We start from the raw sequence: 21,172 nt of genomic DNA on the forward strand, positions 1-21,172 counted from the left end.
TTTTACCCAGATAGTTGCATAGCATATACTCACTTCTTCAAGCATCTAGTCAAACATTTCCCCCTCAACTGCTAGCCCCCCAGACCAAGCAAACATCATCTCTCACCTGGACTATAGCAATAGCCTCAATTGATCTTTCTCCTTCCACCTTTGCCACTCTACACTTAATCTCCAGACAGTTTTAAATCATTGTCACTATTCTGCTCAAAACCCTTAATTGGGGGCTGGGAATATAGCTCAGTTGGTAGAGTGCTTGCCTTGCATGCACAAGGCCCTGGGTTCAATCCTCAGCACCACCCCAAAAAAAAAAAAAAAAAAAAAAAAAAAAAAAAAAACACCTTAATTGGCTTCTTATTTCACCCAGAATAAAAGCTGAAGTCTTTACAATAACAATGCTCTACATAGATCTATATCTAATCCTCTACCATTACTCTCTGATTTCATCAGTTTCTATATTCCATCCCAACTCATCCCAGTCACACTTGTCTCCATTCTATACCCTCAAAATGTAAAAACATTCTGGGATGGAAACAAGTCTAAGACAAGTTGATCCTTTCTGCTTAGGATGCCTTTTACCTATATACCAATCTGCATCACTTACCTCTCCCCTTTTACAAGTTTCTACTCAATATTCAATATCAGTATCTCAATAAACGCATTCTATAATTGCCCACGCTGCAACTGCAACATCACACACAAGCTACCTAACCCTCTTCCTTGCCTTATTTTTCTATTCAGCACTTACCACTAACATACCATGTTACTTACTGATCTTGTTTACTGTCTGTTCCCCACAGGAATGGAAGCTCCTTGAGGGCAAGAATTTTGCCTGTTTTGTTCACTGATGAATCCCCAATGCCTAGAGGAGAGCCTAGTACATAACAGGCACTAAGTAAATTTAATTGAATGAATGAATGTAGGAATGCTTAAAATAATCAATGTGATTTTAAAAGATGCCCTGGTGATTCTGATGTGCAGTCAAAGTTAGAAAACAGTGAAATAAAGACAAGGGTCCCTGGGCTCTCTAATTGTCTCTCTTAATCCTAGGTAATATATTTCATGGATATTAATAATACCCAAATTTATATCTCCTATCAGACCACTTCAGACTATGTGATTAGCACTTAACATTTCATATGTATGTTTTAACTTAAGGGGTGAAATACTTTTATTAGGTGAAAACACCTAATTAAATTTCCCCATACCTCATATCTTAAATTCCACCCCATATTTAATACATTAAAAAATCTTATCAATTCTATCACCAAAATAGGACATGAATCCTTCTATTTCTATATATCTCTGCTACCACTATCTCTTGCATAGATACCTGCCTCCTAGTAACTGGCGTGCCTATTCCTACCCTTACCTTTATACAACCCATTTCCTCAGAGCAGTTAAAAATTATTTAAAAATATAAATAAGATACCCTAACTTAAAATGCTGCAATAGTTTCTCATCATATTTGAACATGACAGTTTCTCATCATGATTCACAAGGTCTACAGGCTACTATACAGTTTTGCTTTTTAATATATTTTTTTTAGTTGTAGTTGGACACGATTCCTTTATTTTATTAATTATTTTTTTATGTGGTGCTAAGGATCGAACCCAGCGTCTCGCACATATTGGCAAGGATTCTACCGCTGAGCTATGATGCCAGCCCCAGTTTTGCTCTTAATAAGATTAATTTAAACCCCCCAAAAAGCTTTTGGCAAACTGTTATGGTTTAAATATACAATATCCTCCAAGAGCTCATTTGTTAGACAATGTAAAATTTTTCAGGTGAAATGACTGGATTATGAACCTTGACCTAATCGGTGGATTAGTCTACTGATAACAGATTAACCAAGTGGCAAATGTAGGCAGGTAGGATGTGGCTAGAAGAAATTGGTCACTAAAGATGTGGCTTTGGGGTTTATGTTTTGTCCCCACTGAGTTGAACATGCCTCTGCTTCCTTGTTGCCATGTCCAGAGCTACATTCTTCTGCCACATCCTTCCACCATAATGTTCCTGTTCTGCCTCACCACGGGCCCAGAGTTATGGAGTTGGCCATCTGGGGACTCAGACTTACCAACTGTGAGCCAAATAAACATTTCCTCCCCTAATGGTTCCTGTCAGGTCTTTTGGTCACAGCAATAAAAAAAATAAACGCTCTCAAAAAATGTTTTTTAGAAAAAGTATTACAGAAAAAGAATTTTAAAACTAACCTGTTATATTTATACTAATAGCATAGTATAGTTAAAAGAACATTTAATTAAGAATTAGGTTTGACTATAAGTCTAGAATGTGGAACTACATGAATAGATGGCTTTAAAAAATTCACTAATCTTCTCTGGACTTCAATTTTATTATCTGCTAAAAAATTAGAAAACTACTAAAATACATCTCAATTCAAATTATGCTATGGGATTTGAAATATCTGGATATTTCTACCAGTCTCCTGGAAAGAATTCGAATAGGACACAATAAAAGTTGAGAAGATGACAGTCAACATCAAAGGTACCTGATTATAAAGGGAAGAGAATATGTCATGTAGGGGAAAAAAGATTCAAAATAGTGAATCAGTTAACCTCTAAGATCCCTTCCAGGTTAAATATTTTATGTCCAAGCAAGGGAAAAAATATCCATTACCATTTTTTCTACTGAAAATGGAAACAGGGAGTTTTATTTGGAAACTTTAGATAACTCCCTTTCTCAGGACCTCCAACCTTCTGCCCTAATAGAGGAGGGATACAGTTTATTCTGTTATAGGTACTAAATCACTGGTATGTTGGGCTTTCCACTATAATTGAGAGAATTTTTCTTGGAAGAGAGGTGGTGGCAACACATCCCTATATACCTGTGATGCTATGGTTTTCCAAAGCCAATATAAAAGTTTCAATCTAAGTTCACTAATATCCAAAGTCACCCCAAAATTACAGAAAAACCATATGATAATACAGTAAATACTAAAATTGGGCTCAAACTTAACCATGTGACCTTAGACAAATCATTTATGCTTTCGATGCTCCCATTTTCTCATTTGTAAAGTAGATATTATGAACTGAGGCAGATAGCAGACTTGTAAGGTACATAACAGAAACTATGTATCCTTCAATAATTGATATCAACATGGTCTTTATCATAAAAGCCAGAAAACCCAGTAATGAGTATCTAGACACAGGCTAATACTTTTATGATAAAATTCTATCAATCACCTCTTAAGAGAATAGTTATTCCCTATCAAATATTCTATTTTCAAATACAAAAATTTACTACTTAAGTTATTTACCTAATTAAAAAAATAAAATGTATACATTCTTACAGAAGGTCCAGACGGATATAAATCAAAGTTATTGACCATGATTATCTCTGAGAGAAACAAAACTAATTTTTATTTTCTTCTTTTACTCATATTTAGTTTCTAATTTTCTATAATAAACACAAATCACTTTCATAGTAATGAAAAACTAAAGTTTTTAAAAATGAAATCAACTCAACAAGCAAATAAAGCTAAATAATCTTTTTTTAATTCCCATTTTGAAAATGAAAATTGAGTACCTCAGCACTTATAATGACTGAATTCATGTCTATTGGATGAGAAAAATCAAGAGCTTTATAATACAAGTCCCAGTGTACTTTGCGATTTTGATTCTTTTGAACCTCAAAACTGGACCATCTTTGCTTCTTTAATTTTATCAAGACTTCAATGTAAACCCCTCTCTTACATTTCCAAAGTTAAGAAAAATTACCGATAAGACTTCTATAATCTCTTAACCTCGAGTTTCTCTTCTCTTGTTCCTCGCTGACAGACTTCCACTGTAGTTTCATCCTGAAGTATTCATCACTATAGAAAACAATTTTATACCAAAAAAAACTATTTGAAAACTTTTCTTTTAACATTGCTTAATTGGGTTTTTCTATAAATAGTACAGGAAAGCATTTATGATGTTTAGTGGGATGGTAACTCATAAATATGACAGTGAAATTTTGCTTTATGTTATGGTAAATGAATGAAAACAAACGAAAAAATAACCTCATACATGTCACAAAGTTTATGTGATAAAGTTAGGCTACATGCTAGAATAACTTTAGGTACGCTTTTAAAAACATCCCAATTCTTAAAATTATACATAAAGTTATTCTAGTCATTAAAATTATTTGACCACTAAAGTTTCTGAATAATTTTAAATATAAATGATTTTTTAACGTGATATAAGAGTTCCATTTTCCAACCAGTCTATTATAGAAATTTGTTAATGTAAAAATATCTCAGAAGTACTGGGATTGGTAGAGATTTTGAAAACGCCCCACAGGATAGAAGTAGCTTTAAGTCAAAGGATAGACTGACAATGGGGAACAAGAAATATACCTGCAAAATAAACTCTTTTCAGTATAAAAAATAACTTATAACAGAAACATTCTTCTAAAAGAATTTTCAGTATATAAGAGTATCATGAAAATAATTTAAAGGTAACTAACCTAAGTAGTAAACATACTTATGAGTTGTTTTTTTTTATAATTTCAGAATAAATTATATAACTGAGTCAAAATGAACAAGATACATTTTTAAATGCAGGTCTAAATAATTATCTTTAAAGTACGCAAAAAGCTTGTACACAAGGTTGGAACAAGAGGACCTGAATTTTTCTATCATACTCACCTTTTACATACTCACCGATATACAATGAGGTCCTTCTAACTGTTTCTAGTTAGAACTATTTATAGTGCTCATAATTTTTAAGTTAAAATAATAAAAATGAAATTATTTTCCTATTTTTCTAGTCTATTTCAAATTCTCATTTACAAACTCTATACTAATTTGTATGGTTAAGTTACAGAAATTTCTTTGATAAACAAAGACTAGTACTTACGTTTTTTGCTTTTGTAATTGAGTCCTTTCATCCTTGGTACTTTCCCAAGGAAAATATCCCAGAAGAAATTTCCATGCTTGCTTTCTCAATGAATGGCTAAGACCCTGAAGAAAGCATGTACATTAAATTAGCAAAAAATAAACAGCAATAGTGTAAGTTCACAAAACTGGCAAGAAAATAAATAAGAAAACTAATACTTAAGAGGTAGTTTTAACTGGGCGCAGTGCCACATGCCTTTAATATCAGAACTCAAGAGGCTGAGGCAGGAGAATCATATATCTGAGGCCAGCCTGGGCAACTTGATGAGGCCTTAAGCAACTTAGCAAGACTCTGCCTCACATACAGAATGGAGAGCCAGGCATGACAGCACATGCCTATAATCCTAGCAACTTGGGAGGCTGAGGCAGGAGGATCACAAGCTCAAGGCCGGCTTAGCAACTAGCAAAGCTCCAATCAACAGAGAGAGAACCTGTCTCAAAATAAAAAATAAAAAGAGCTGGGGACATACTTAATGGTAAAATGCCTCTGGGTTCAATTTCCAGTACTGGGGGGTAAAAAAGGTAGTTTTATACATAAAAATAGTTCAATTCAATGAATACTATTTTCTTTTTCATTTCAAGAATCTGAAGGTGTAAGAAGCTGCTAGAAAGTTTACAACAATGCAGAGTATATAGTAGACTATATAGTAAACAGTGGGGCTAATGAGTTTTTCTAAGCCCAAAATTACTGGATAAGGCAAATGCTACTGAGGTACATGCCTCTTTCACAAAACCCATAAAACTTCAAGTAAGGAAGAATATCTGCCCCTAGGTTTAAGGGGCAGTTATCTCCATACTTGACCCCCAGGGACATAACAAGTACTTTGCTCTGTCCCTCTCAATCCAGAAATCATAAGGTATCACTCAAAGAAATAATTCATTTTTCCCCTTAAAAAAAAATCATAAGGTATCATTCAAAGAAATAATTCATTCTTCCCCTTAAAAAAAAACTAACAAATACCTCAATACTTGCAGTATATAATATAATCAATATTAGAGTTTTTAAATTACCCCTCTAAATATCATCTGCTTCATATTATCTACATTTAAAATTCTTCCTTCAGAATCAATGTTCTTAGACCACTCTTCCAGTGATACTGGCTCTCTCCTTTGAACAACAGGTCGTTCTCCCAAGTCAATCTAAAATAAGTAATAAGAGTACTTCTTTAACAAGTTAGATTAAATCAAGGTATACAGAAACATTATTTTTCAAACTTGAGTTCTCTTTCCTTATTTTCTAGTGTTTAGTCCATGGATTATAAATTAGCATTAAATACATTTTCTTACTATACAAATTTCTCTTACTATACAAATAACGGTGTTACAAATTCAGAGATACAAAATCCCTTAGATTAAAAACATTTGTCATTTAAGAAAAAACTTCTTTGCTATTTTGGGATTCAGTTATGTAAATACAGAACATTCAACATATAAACTCTGTGAGACCTTTCAAATCAAGTAGTATGCTACATTGTTTTAAAAAATTTAAAAAGGAGAAAATTTTTGTATTAACCATGTCTTAAAATTAGCTCTTCTTGGGGCTGGAGTTGTAGCTCAGTGGCAAAGCATTTGTGAAGCACTGGGTTCGATCCTCAGCATCAAATATAAATAAATAAAAAATAAAGGTACATCAACAACTAAAAACTATTTTTAAAAAAATTAGCTCTTGGGCTGGGGTTGTGGCTCAGTGGTGGAGTACTTGCCTAGCATGTGTGAGGCACTGGGTTCGATTCTCAGCACCACATATAAACAAATAAATTCATAAAATTCCATCAATAACTAATAAAATTTTTTTTTAAATTAGCTCTTCTTCCAAACTAAAGTTTGTATTTGTCAAAACTGATTCATAGCCAGGCGCACACCTGTAATCCCAGCAGCTCAGGAGACTGAGACAGGAGGATCACAAGTTCAAAACCAGCCTCAGCAAAAAGCAAGGTGTTAAGCAACTCAGTAAAACCCTGTCTCTAAATAATATACAAAAATAGGGCTAGGTATGTGGCTCAGTGGTCAAGTGCCCCTGAATTCAATCCCTGGATGCCCCCCTCCAAAACAAACAAACAACAACAACAAAAAAAACACCTGACTCATAACCCATTAGTTCCACTTGACATTTTCTAGCTCTTTTTTTAAATTCAATTAACAGATGTTGGTAATTTAAAAATACCAATTCCAAGATAAAACCTTTATAAATATCCAAGTTGTGCTTAATTAATTTTCTTCCTATAAGTAAGTCTAGAATTATAACAAATTAAAAATTCTTGTTAAGCATATATTAAGATGTACTATTAATTCAGGGCCAAAAAACAATTTGACTTAAAAAATAAAAGACTCACATGAAAAGAAAAACCGGAGTGTCTCTGATGCCTCCCAAGAAAACACAAATCAAGAACAGAACTAAGAGGCAATATGCAAAGCTCACCAATCACTTACTCCTATTCACTTAATAAAACAACCTGCTCACAATTATTAAAAGGTAATCAAAATACTATCATATATAACTAAAAAAAACAAAAAGATTTTCTTTTAAATTAAAAAAAAAAAGGTAATCAAAGAGCTAGACATGGTGGTGCAGGCTTATAATCCCAGCAACTCAGGAGGCAGGGGAGGAAGATTGCAAGTTCAAAGCCAGCTTCAGCAATTTAGCAAGACCCTGAGCAACTTAGGGAGACCCTATTTCAAAATAAAAAGGGCTGGGGATGTAGCTCAGTGGTAAAAACCCCAAACGGGGGGGGGGGGAGTAATAAAAGAAAAAAGAGTAACAACACTAAAGAAGAGAAAGTACAATCAAGAATATGGTGGAAGACAAGTGTTAATTGTCAGAAATGTTAGCAAAAAGCTATAAAAACAAGTTAGGGGAAAGAGGCAGATGTCACTAATATTGAGTTTTCATTTCTACAGCATTCAGTGCACATACTCCCATTAAAATAATAAGACTGTATTAAATGTAAATCTCCACTCACTCTTGTAATGACTTCAAATCCTGGTTCTTCTTGTTGATTTATTTTTAGGCCTGGAATAGCATCACTAAGAAAATCTGCCATTTCTGAAGGTGGTCGTTGGTGTGTAGAGGGATCACTGCCTCTTAAACTGTCGAAAATGTAGTTTGTCACTTTGGAAAATCCTACCATAGTTGCTGTGTAAGGATCCTTTTTAATTTTCTATGTAACAGGAAGAAAAATATTGGCATTATTCATTCAAACAAAGAGTAAAAATATCCCCCACTACAGGACAAAAAGCAAAGCTTTTTTAAAGAGGAGAAATCAGAACTAAAATAAAGTGTTCTAAGATTATCTTAATTTTTTTCTTGAAAGAAAAATTTAAATTTTCTAAGGCAACCTTTCATTTGGTCAAAATAGCAAGTGAATCTACTGATTAAATTACAGATAAACAAATGATTTGCAGGCTTTGTCTAATCTGCATATATCAGAAATATATGCAGTGCTTACTTTCCAGTGGTGAATGACCCATAACAGCTTTCTTCTGTCTAGCAGTCTTGCCTTTACAAAAAAAAAAAAAAAAAAATATTCCTTGAAGTGTGTGCTAGCACCTAGCACAAAATTTGACAGCTATATTTAGAAGCTCGGTATTTAAATAGTAGCTGACATTTTAACCCAATTATAGTGATAGTAAAAAATCATACCAGTAAGAATAATTTGTTCTGGGACAATGTCGTCCGAGAAAACAGTAGAAAAAGCCTTTTGCTGTTAAGTCCAAGGGTTACTTCTGAAACATATGCTGCTTGTTCATTCAAGTTTAGCAAAATATTTATTAAGTAACTGATTATTTCATAATAAGAAAAGCTGTCCCCTCACTTTTTATTTTAAACAATTTTAGCTTCCTATCCTCCTTCCTAAAATGCTCCCTCTCATTAATTAATCTCATTAATTTTTATATATTCAAAACCAAAGAAATATATTTCAGTGCCTGAAATATGTGTTCAAACATCTGTTAATACGTGCATAAATGAATAAGTAACCATCTCATTAGTTCACATAGTAATCTGAGTGAAATTCAGCAGTGCTAAGTGCACAATTTTTAGCCAAATGCAAGAACATGCTAAAATACTTTTAGAGAATTAGATTATCATGACCCCAAAATAACCTATGTAAATGTAAAATAAAAATTCAAACCAGATTTTCCCTAAATTGATCATTTATGAATTCAAATTTGTTTACTTTTTGACTCTTAACCAATGTAATGAAAATCTACTGATATCCAATTTTAGTATTATGATAAAGGGAAAATTTTGTGTTAAGAGTAAATAATAACCAAGAAAGCTTCTAGGACTTGCAAATAATATGGATCATATTACTATTTCTATAAAATTATAGAGTATAGTTCCATAAAGATTTACACACACAAGTCTCATTTCTGAATATTCTCTGAGAAGGTAAAAGGTAGAATATATATAAAATATTGAGTCAAATTAATTAATACAAGATCAACTTAAGAAACATACTTGTATTAAACCATATGCTGGTTCATCAAGAAGATTTTCAAAAGACTGTGAAAGACTTTTATTCTGACAATTCACAAGAAGTGTTCTTTTATCCTGTGGAGATCTGTAATGAAAAGGGGATTTATAAAAACTTCTAGCATACTACATCAACACTGCCTGCACAATTACTAATGCATAGTTACTTTTCCTAGCAAAAGAAAAACTTAACATCCAGTTCTAGAAGTTTCCCAAATAGTCTAGCAAATATTTAATAACTATTTTAAATGAGTTCTCAACTACATAAATAAATTAGCAAATACTAAATTAACAAATTGTATACAAAAATTAATAAGTACATTTTTATTCTAGGCAAAGCTGTTTAAATTGTAATGAACCCAAATTCTTGTTTAGAATTATAAGAGAAAAGTTTTTTTAAAAATGTCTGCCTTTATTATCATAAAAATTAAAAAGCCAAACAACTGTATATGATCTGAACAATACAGAAAAATATGTCTTTTTTTGAAATGGGTCCCAATTTCATTCCACAGTTTGGTAAGTAGTACTGCTTTACAACGTTTTAAAAATACAGATGCATAGTTATTTGGTAAAGATCATTAATCATGCCAACCACAGTTATCAATACACACATATGAATATATTTAACAAGATTATTTTATATTATTTCGGTAACAGTATATTTTTAGTTTTCTTGCTTATTGAAATTCTGAAAGTCTCTCTCCACACTTGTTAGTAATTACACAATAAATAACATGCTTTCCAACTAGACATCTAATTTCAAATAATGACACTAATTATCCAATCTTTTTTCTATTACATATAGTAAGTTTTTACACTTAAGTTGTAATAAACATATAACTTTTGTGTTTAAAATCAAAATTAAATGTGCTATTTTACTGCTGTTAATACCTCTAGTTTATTATAAATGTTCAAGATAAGATCTTTAATAACAGTTATCTCTTCTCAATTCTAACACAACAGGACGTAACAAGAATGCTACAGAGAATATGAAATCCAAAACAAGATCTTATTCTTACACAGTCAGAAACAACACTGAATCTGTAGAAACAATAGCAGCTAATAAGCCCATTAATTTTTTAAAAGAAACTGAGGTTATTCTTTGACATGGGGGAAATGTAGTTAAAAACACTCAATTTTCATCAAACATATTTTCCTAAAATTTTGGGGGATAGTGGGTATGATGAAGATTTATAAATTCTCACGAAGCATTTTTTTTTAAATGCTAGGCCAACTTTGTTTTTGGTTATAACACTAGTGGACCTTTATTTATTCACTTATTTATATGCAGTGCTGAGCATCAAACCCAGTGCCTCTCACATGCTAGACAAGTGCTCTACCAACTGAGCCACACAATTCCAGCCTAGACCAACTTTTAAATGTAGCTCAGAAAACAAAAGAAATTAATTCAAAAACATTTTTTTTTCTTAGTGCAGCACTATTAGTACTGTGGATATTTTGTTTCTAACAAGAAATTACATCAAATTATTTCTTTAAAATACTAATTAGAAAGTGGTCATGAAAGTCAATAAAACACTGCCCATCATGGGTGGGGAAAGGGGATGATGGCCAAAAAACATGCAACCTTCGGTTATCTGAGCTCAGATAACTCTATGGCTCTGTAACAACTAAAGTGGTCACTGAACTGAAGATGGGAAGAAAAAAACTGACTTACCAACAAACAACCCCAAAACCTACTTAAAAGGAAATATTTTGTTTTTTATACCTAATTCTGTAATGATAGGTGGAGGAACCATATGAGAAAGAGAAATAAGAAGAAACTTAAGACCTGATTGTCCTGAAGGAATCAACAAAACATTAAAACGTCACTCAAGGGACAAGCAGTGTAGTGCTAGGCAACTATATACTCCAAACTGAGGGACCACTGCCCTTATAGAATATTATTACAATGTTTTTAATTACTAGGTTATCACAACACTGTTTTAATCTACAAATGTGTATTCTGGGAAGCTGATCTTTTATATCAACATTATTCAAAATTTTCAAACTCACTACAACAGTAAGATAAACTTTTAATGATGCTAGTATCATCAATTATATTAAAACCCACTAACGAGCTTAAACAAAACCATAGTCTAATATTACAACAGAAGCGTATCTCCCGGAAACTCTGCAATGCATCCCAGGCTTTGGAATGAGTATCTAATCAAAGACCTGAAGACAAATTTAGAAACTATAAGTAGAACAAGGTTTGTATGCTGAGATGAAGTAGCAATCTTATATTGCTAATAAGAATGCCTATAGAAGAAACCATCAAAAGACTACCAACTAAAAAAAGCCCAGGACCGGATGGGTATACAGCAGAGTTTTACAAAACCTTTAAAGAGGAACTAATACCAATACTTTTCAAGCTATTTCAGGAAATAGAAAAAGAGGGAGAACTTCCAAATTCATTCTACGAGGCCAACATCACCCTGATTCCTAAACCAAAAACACTTCAAAGAAAGAAAACTACAGACCAATATCTCTAATGAACCTAGATGCAAAAATCCTCAATAAAATTCTGGTGAATCGGATACAAAAACATATCAAAAAAATTATGCACCATGATCAAGTAGGATTCATCCCTGGGATGCAAGGCTGGTTCAATATACGGAAATCAATAAATGTTATTCACCACATCAATAGACTTAAAAATAAGGGGCTGGGGATGTGGCTCAAGCGGTAGCGCGCTGGCCTGGCATGCGTGCTGCCCGGGTTCGATCCTCAGCACCACATACAAACAACGATGTTGTGTCCATCAAAAACTGAAAAATAAATATTAAAATTCTCTCTTCTCTCTCTCTCTCTCTCTCTCTCTCTCTCTCTCTTTAAAAAAAAAAAAAAATAAGAACCATATGATCATCTTGATAGATGCAGAAAAAGCATTCAACAAAGTACAGCATCCCTTTATGTTCAAAACTCTAGAAAAACTAGGGATAACAGGAACATACCTCAATATTGTAAAAGCAATTTATGCTAAGCCTCAGGCTAGCATCATTCTGAATGGAGAAAAACTGAAGGCATTCCCTCTAAAATCTGGAACAAGGCAAGGATGTCCTCTATCACCACTTCTGTTCAACATATTCTGAAAACACTGGCCAGAGCAATTAGACAAACAAAAGAAATTAAAGGCATAAAAATAGGAAAAGAAGAACTTAAATTATCACTATTTGCAGATGACATGATTCTATACCTAGCAGACCCAAAAGGGTCTACAAAGAAACTATTAGAGCTAATAAATGAATTCAGCAAAGTGGCAGGATATAAAATCAACACTCATAAATCAAAGGCATTCCTGTATATCAGCGACAAATCCTCTGAAATGGAAATGAGGACAACCACTCCATTCACAATATCCTCAAAAAAAATAAAATACTTGGGTATCAACCTAACAAAAGAGGTGAAAGACTTATACAATGAAAACTACAGAACCCTAAAGAGAGAAATTGAAGAAGATCTTAGAAGATGGAAAAATATACCCTGTTAATGGATAGGCAAAACTAACATCATCAAAATGGCGATATTACCAAAAGTTCTCTATAGGTTTAATGCAATGCCAATCAAAATCCCAATGGCATTTCTTGTAGAAATAGATAGAGCAATTATGAAATTCATATGGAAAAATAAAAGACCCAGAATAGCAAAAACAACTCTAAGCAGGAAGTGTGAATCAGGCAGTATAGCAATACCAGACCTCAAACTATACTACAGAGCAATAGTAACAAAAACAGCATGGTACTGGTACCAAAACAGGCGTGTGGACCAATGGTACAGAATAGAGGACACAGAAACCAATCCACAAAACTACAACTATCTTATATTTGACAAAGGGGCTAAAAGCATGAAATGGAGGAAGGATAGCATCTTCAACAAATGGTGCTGGGAAAACAGGAAATCCATATGCAACAAAATGAAACTGAATCCCTTTCTCTCGCCATGCACAAAAGTTAACTCAAAATGGATCAAGGAGCTTGATATCAAATCAGAGACTCTGCGTCTGATAGAAGAAAAAGTTGGCTCCAATCTACATACTGTGGGGTCGGGCTCCAAATTCCTCAATAGGACACCCATAGAACAAGAGTTAATAACTAGAATCAACAAATGGGACTTACTCAAACTAAAAAGGTTTTTCTCAGCAAAAGAAACAATAAGAGAGGTAAATAGGGAGCCTACATCCTGGGAACAAATCTTTACTCCTCACACTTCAGATAGAGCCCTAATATCCAGAGTATACAAAGAACTCAAAAAATTAAACGATAAGAAAACGAATAACCCAATCAACAAATGGGCCAAGGACCTGAACAGACACAAATTCAAAAACAGAAACTAAGCTCACTACCTCATTAAAATGCTACCAACACATATTCAAGATATACATACCCCTATAACTGTCTATGTGATTAACACTGTCCTTAAATCTATCAAGGACAGAAAATTCTACCTCCTGAATTTAATATGCCTGCCTCTTAATTTCCTTATAGAGTCATCCAAACCTACAATTTATTCCTCACAATAATCCTTTTAAAATCATATATCGAATTGATAATTACCATGACATCTATTCGTTCAACTTTTACTGTGCATTTATCTATAAGTAACCAGCACTGTGGCTAGGAAGGGGGGGGGATAAAAACAAGATGCAATACCTGTCCTTCTGAAACTTACATTCCATAACAGAATGCAAAAGAAGTAAATAAACAAAATTATTTTATGATCTTAATTGACATGAAGGAAGCAAACAAAAAAATAAGATAGAAGGAGAAATTTATTAGATGGTGAAAGAGTGATCTAAAAAAATCCCTCTGAGGAAATACTAAACTGAGACCTGAGATCGCAAAGGAATTTTGATGAAAAAACTTTTTTTTTATGGCTGAGTAATATTCTCTTGTGTATATATACCATATTTTCTTTGTCCATTCTTCTGTTGAAGGGCACCTAGGTTGGTTTCATAGCTTAGCTATTGTGAATTGACCAAAAGATCTTTTCCAGGCAAAAGAAAGACCATGTGTAAAGGACTTTTAGATACAAAAGAATTTAAGGGATTTTAGGAACTACAAAAAAACCATGTGATAAGAACACAGCAAAGAATGGTTAAAGATGAGATTTAAGATAAAAAACAAAGCAAAGATAGAGCAGGCCCTTGTTGACCATCATAAAAAGTTCAGAATTATATTTACTGTTGCACAAAGACTTTTCTTCAAGTTAAATTCCCATATCCCTCAAGTATCTTCCAAACACCATTGTGATCCTTTTCCTTACACTGGTTATCTCCACAGTGCAGAATAGTTAGTCCAGCACATTTAAAATGCAGTACGGGGCTGGGATTGTGGCTCAGCGGTAGAGCGCTCGCCTAGCGTGGGCGGGACCCGGGTTCGGTCCTCAGCACCACATAGAAATAAAGGCATTGTGTTGTGTCCATCTACACCTAAAAAATAAATATTTTTAAAAATAAAATAAAATGCAATACTTAAAACTAAGCCTGCTTCTCTAAAGTATGATCTTACCAGTAAAGAGTAAGATTCCTCACCTTAGATAATATGCTTTAATTAACAGTCTCAGATCAAGTGAGCTCTTGTAAGTTACATCACAACACATTTATTGAGTTTACTACAGTGCTAAATGCCTCCACAGTCTCTAATGCTGCTGCTCAATGAACTGCCATGACCACCTGCTCCAATCATGACATTGCCTCTCCTGAAATCTACTTTAACTTCTTAATGGTAACCTATTCACAGCTTCTCTCTTGAAAATTAAAACCAACATACCGCCAACCAAGCCTGACTTTCTTATCTTAATGGTATCAAACAGCATGCTTAGTGCCATTCAGAGGTTAAAGAAAGAAAGTCAGGCCAGGAGCTATATAATCAAATTTGCTGGGCTACTCCCATCCTTACATAATCTAAATCTAGTCAAGGTGCTATTAAACTCTACCATAAAGTGAAGAATTATTAATGGAGTTAACAATCATCTACTGCAGTTCTCACAAGCCAAAAACCTCAATTTCTCCCTTCTCAATTTGATTTGTGATCCAACCAATCACAAAGTCCAGTCCTAAATATTTCTCCAATACTTCTACCTTGCCTGCCACTCTCCTTGCTCCAGCCACCTTAATCTCATCTGGATGAATGGAACCTGCTATCGTGACTTAACAAAATCCTTCGTGCTCTGGTCCTTACACATATCTCTGGCCTTATATGTAACTTCAGTACTTTTCTTTTCCCCCCACTTTGCAGACCTGTAATACCAAACTACGATTACATCATGCTTTTGCTCTCCCTCTACTAAAGCATTCCTCCCTCTAAACTTTCACACTAATGATTCACTATTTTTTCAGATCTCAACTTAGATGCTACTGCTTCCAGAAAACCTTCTTTGATCCTCACTTCCCAATATAAATTATGTATCCCTTCTTTAATCCTGGGAGCTCCCAAAAGTACCCTGCAGTTCTTCCCTCTTAGTTCTTGAGTTTTAATTGCCATTTACTTGTTGGCATCCTTCACAAGAACATACATTCTCAGAGACTGAGTAACACACCTGTTTTGTTCATTCTAAGTGTCAAGCAAATAGCATAGTACTTGAGAAGAAACAGACACGCCCCACTCCATCCCCAAGAAAAAATTGGTAAGAATGAGACCAAGAAAGAGTATGTCCAGGTATATAAATAAGACAAGATTTTTGGAAAATGAGAAGGCTTTTTTTTCCAATTTACATATAATTTTTCAAAAGACACAGGCTTGCCTGACTTAAAAGTTCCAACATTACAAATAAAGTTGCATTTTAACAGAAAATAAAAAGGTAAATTAGTAAATATATAATTCATAAATTACTAACACATAATTCAAACAATAATATTTTTTAAGTATCTTTCTTTAGTTGTAGATGGACACAATGACTTTATTTATTTATTTTTATGTGGTACTAAGAATCGAACCCAGTGCCTCACATGTGCTAGGCGAGCACGCTACTACTGAGCCACTACCCCAGCCCTCCAACATAATAATATTGAATTAGTCTTTTCTTTAAAACACTAATAATGTGAAAACATGTCAGACTGAAATCACTAAAATGGCAAAAAATTTTATTTGGTCATTGATCCAAAGTCAATATCCCAGAAAAAATTAAGTTGTTCAAGCCCTCATATACACATAGGGCACTGAGGCCCAATGACATGTGAAACTAGCTTACTTTGGGGTTAATACAACAATCCAGTTTCAATAAGTAGAAAATAATTTGATACTTACTCACACAATACCACATATTTTTCAAGAGATTCAATCAGTAGTTTGCTATCTCCTTGATGAAAGTGCAGAGCAGGGAGTACGACATCATCCTTTAGTCTGAATACCAAATACGACCAGCCCATACCTTCTTTGTTTTGCTTGATTGATTTCAGGTCTGTCAAACTGAACAGGAATGACCATTTGCTTTTCCCATTTCTATGACTCGGAGCATCTTAAAAACAAGAAAGTGGGGCAAAATATTTTGTTCACCTTTTTAAATCTACTGAGAGTGCTCTTCATGACTGCCTAAGCGAAATCTGGTAAACCCAGGGAATCACATTCATTCATGTTTCTATGGTTTCCATTTGTATTAGAAATGGCAACACAATGTTTTCCTAAAAAGAATTATTTTTAAAATAACTACCACCCTGACACAAATAAATCCAAAAAAACGTTATCCCTATGTAAAATATAAGCTTTGCCCCAAAATGATCATGACTTTGAAGCAGGCTGGCTCAATCCAAATTGCAGGTCTATCATCTTACTAACCGAATAATCTGCGGCAAATAACTGAATCTCTTTGAGCCACAGTTTTGTTTCTTTTTTTTTTTTTTTTTTGAGAAAGAGAAAGAGAATCTTTTTTTAAATATTTATTTTTTAGTTTTCAGTAGACACAACATCTTTATTTTTTATTTTTATGTGGTGCTAAGGATCGAACCCAGTGCCCTGCACATGCCAGGAGAGTACACTACCACTTGAGCCACATCCCTAGCCCCAAGCCAGTTTCTTTAGCTATAAAATGGAGATAATTATAGTTACCTTCCAATACCATCCCAATAATTAAGAGATAATACTTGTCAACTAAGTGGTACAGGCCAAGTATATAACAAATAATAAGTGTTAACCTTTCCCACTCCATACAAAAAAAAAGAGTACCATAATTCTCTTAAGAAAATAATTTCATCTTTAAAAAATTTTTATTTATCTACTTCCTTTTGAGGTAATTTTTAAGAGACTCTACTGATAATGAAGATAAGCATACTGATTTAAAAACATCAACAACACTGGAGTGACTATACAGATGCTTTGTTTCCCCCCCACACCCCCACCCAAAAAAAAAAAAAAAAAACAGTGGGGGATTAAGGATGAAAAGATGAGAAAGCTTCAAGAAGAAGGAAATTCAGGGCTGGGGTTGTGGCGCAGAGGTAGAGCACTTGTCTAGCATAAAAATAAAAAATAAAGATATTGTGTCCACCTATAACTAGAAAATAAATATTTAGGGAAAAAAAGAAGGAAATATACTTGATCATCTTGCTAAATCAAGTTTCTATTAAATTAAGACCTCAGTTCAAACCAAACTATAGTTATGTAAAATCTAGCATTTCTAAGTATGTTTACAGAATTTAAAATCCTATGGGCTGTGGTTGTGGCTCAGAGGTAGAGCACTCGCCTAGCATGTGTGAGGCACTGGGTTCGATCTTCAGCACCTCATAAAAAGAAAATAAAGATATTGTGTCCACCTAAAACTAAAGTAAACAAATATTTTTTTAAATAATAAATAAATAAGATCCTAGGTTCAGAAATATTTTCATAACTGTTCACAAATCAAAGATTAACTATTAAAATAAAAAATTTATAAAAGGAAAGAAGTATTTTTGTTAATAACACTAATACCAATAATTAATTTTTAATCTAAATTAGTTTATTTTAATAATTTAACTCAAACAATAGCATGTCATGTCTCTAAAATTTTAAACTTTTCTGTTATTTGATAAGAAATGTCACATTATTATCTTGCTACTCAAGATTTTTATGAATTGTCCCACATAATCATAATCAATTCCATAAGGATAAACTACATAGTAGACAGCTGCCTCTAAGACTTGATCAAAAGACCAATTAGTGTTGACCTGCATGTATGTCATCTTCTCATTTAATTAGGAACACTATTGTTCCATCATCCCAAACAAAATTTCCTAAACTGATAAAGAGAAATCCAGCTTACAGAAACTTCTATCTGCAAGCAACATAGGGACCACCATTTCATGGGCATTTTAACAAGTATCATTTGAAGATATGCAGAAAGGCTCAAGTAATTGACCTATATTACACTGAGGTGCCTAGCTTCCACACTAGTTTGAATGGTGAACTCGTATCTAATGCTTAGATTAAGTGCCATGTGCCACCTGACTACTTTACATAATGTTTCACTAGTACAGAACTCATAAACACCACTGTAAGCTGATGAAGTGAGAATATTTCTAGAATTCCGACATATCCACAAATCATTTAAGTATGAATGTACCTGAACTATTCAGAAAGCATATTACTAAATTATTTACGAAGACTAAAAAATGTTTTCTAGAAAAACAGCAGTGAAAAACTAGATAGACAATATTTTAAATTATTTAATTGCACCAAGAGTATTTAATCTAAATTCATATAAGAAAATTATATGGTGAATTTAAAACAGGATATGAGTTGTAGAAATTTGTGCATTTTCAAGAGTAAAGATTATACATATATTTTCCCTTCTGAACAGAAGAGAGACATTACATATTGTATTAAAAAGGAAATACCTCACACATTTCCTCACATAAAGCTCTGACAAAGATGAGAGAAATATTAGAAGTTAATTCTACAAGTCCCTCCACTAGAAAGTAGACTTTCAGAGAATAAGAGCTTTATTTTGTTCATGGGTATATCCCAAGTGCTTAAAGAGTGGCTAGCGTACAGTAGGTACCCAAAGATGCATTTTGCACTAATAATCTAATATTAAGTCAACCCAAAAGTAATCTGCAAGTTATTCTGCTGCCGATAGCTACCCAGAAATAGAATTTATTATAAAGAAAAACTAAGAAAGCCAAGAGTTAATTTGAAATGTCCTCCCTTCTCCATAAAGAAAAGATAAGTAAGTAGTTCTAATAAACTTATGTCACCAAACACGTAAAAATAATCTTCAACATACTGACATGGAAAAACTAAAAAGTAATACAAAACAGTTCAGTAAGTCTCTATATGTCTTGAACAGAATTAACATGAAAGGCATGACATTTTATTACCTACATACATTTGGATATAGGTAATAACTTTTAACAGTATATTTTTCTGGAAAGAAATATTTTCAAAACTTTATATGGTATATAAAAACAAGGGATTTAGTTAAATAAACTTATGAAATATAAAGTTAAATGCTCTTAAAGAAAAAAAGTTAAACAAGTCCTCACTAGTCAAATTGTTCAAAGTAAAAATAAAAGGTGACAAAATTAATACAAACTTTTTCCTCTGGGGGAAAAAGAAACTTCAAAAATATAAAATATTTCATAAAAAGTTCTAAGAAATTTAATTTCTTAGGAATTGTTTCTTTGACTTTTATCAGTTAACAAAATAAAGTCTCTAAGTCTGTTTACTTTATAAGTCACTTTGTGTGACCAAGTCACATAAGCAGTATTTACATCTGTGGTTTTTGTTAAGCTCAGTTACACATAAGTTCTCTACTCTGACTACATATTAAAATCACCTGAAGACCTTTTGGAAGATATAGATGCCCATGCTCCCTCTCCCAAGTCTGTATTTTGGTTTTGGTTTTGTTTTTTTTTAAAACCTAACCTCTCCAGGTAAATTCAAAGTACATCCAAGGCTGAAAAACCACTAATCCTAAAAAGATCTATATTGCCAGTTTATGCTTTTCTCACCCATGTAATTCTTCATTTGTTTATGAAAATTATTTTGTTCATTCCTGTGGTCAAGTTTTAAGCATCAACAAACAAAAAATATTTCACATAACCCAATCTTGAACAAATCCTTACAACAGAAGGAGATGTCAAAAATCATCTCACCCCCGACACTTACTAAATGGTTTTATCTTTCCTTAACATTTTGTGTTCTGGTTAAGGTAAGAACATTCCATTTCAGTAGAAAGAGCAAACCCAAATGCCTTTCCACTCCCCAAAATGTCACACCAATGCATGAGCTGACTGTTAGTAATAGCTTGTGAAATACTATCTACTTCTTAATTGGGACTATTTCCTAGACATGATGAAGTGCAAGCATAACTACTAAAAGTGGGAATAATTCCAGAGGCCATACATTAAAACCAAGCTTACTTAAAACTGCTAGACAAATACATGCACCCATAAATTTGGCCAGCCTTTAAACAGATAACCATGGATAATTTCTAAATTCAGGCCAAAATCATAGAGAAAATATCCTTTCTGCTACAAAATACAAAGGAATCAATATTTTTTTAAATGTGATATTTTAACTCTATACAAGAATCAATATTTTAAAAAGAAATCACAAATAGGCTGGCTACATCACAGATGGGCTACTGACATCATACTTGGTACAATATACAGTACCATATAGTATCAGTATATAAGTCATTTCCTTTATATGAATTAGCATATACAGTTATGTCAGGCTGCTAAATTGGCTCTTATTTATGTTAACAATATGAAGATAATCACCACCTAGCAAATACGAATTTAAATATAGAAAGATAAACAGTATCTTAAAATAAACAAAGGGGAGACTAAAAGGAGCTGTGAAGAGCCCAGTAAACACTGAAAGTAGAATGGT

The 21,172-nt window shown here is 33.1% G+C and overlaps 1 protein-coding gene across 4 annotated transcripts in view; it reads right to left on the minus strand.

The window, feature by feature from the left end:
* The window catches only part of Tbc1d15 (TBC1 domain family member 15), a 59,185-nt gene that overhangs the window by 16,628 nt on the left and 21,385 nt on the right, over positions 1 to 21,172 (minus strand). For 2 of the 4 annotated variants that reach the window (XM_026386672.2, XM_026386671.2), the window contains exons 5-10: positions 16,613 to 16,823; positions 9,354 to 9,456; positions 7,855 to 8,052; positions 5,906 to 6,034; positions 4,857 to 4,960; positions 3,735 to 3,829 (exon numbers count right to left, since the gene is read on the minus strand). In XM_026386672.2, coding sequence (XP_026242457.2) covers positions 3,735 to 3,829; positions 4,857 to 4,960; positions 5,906 to 6,034; positions 7,855 to 8,052; positions 9,354 to 9,456; positions 16,613 to 16,823 — 840 coding nt within the window. Of the gene's footprint in view, positions 1 to 3,734; positions 3,830 to 4,856; positions 4,961 to 5,905; positions 6,035 to 7,854; positions 8,053 to 8,340; positions 8,392 to 9,353; positions 9,457 to 16,612; positions 16,824 to 21,172 lie in introns of all 4 variants that reach the window. The other 2 variants (XM_026386674.2, XM_026386673.2) reach the window with 2 other exon arrangements.

The sequence above is a fragment of the Urocitellus parryii genome, chromosome 5 (genome assembly GCF_045843805.1).
Source record: "Urocitellus parryii isolate mUroPar1 chromosome 5, mUroPar1.hap1, whole genome shotgun sequence".
NCBI classification, from domain to species: Eukaryota; Metazoa; Chordata; class Mammalia; order Rodentia; family Sciuridae; genus Urocitellus; species Urocitellus parryii.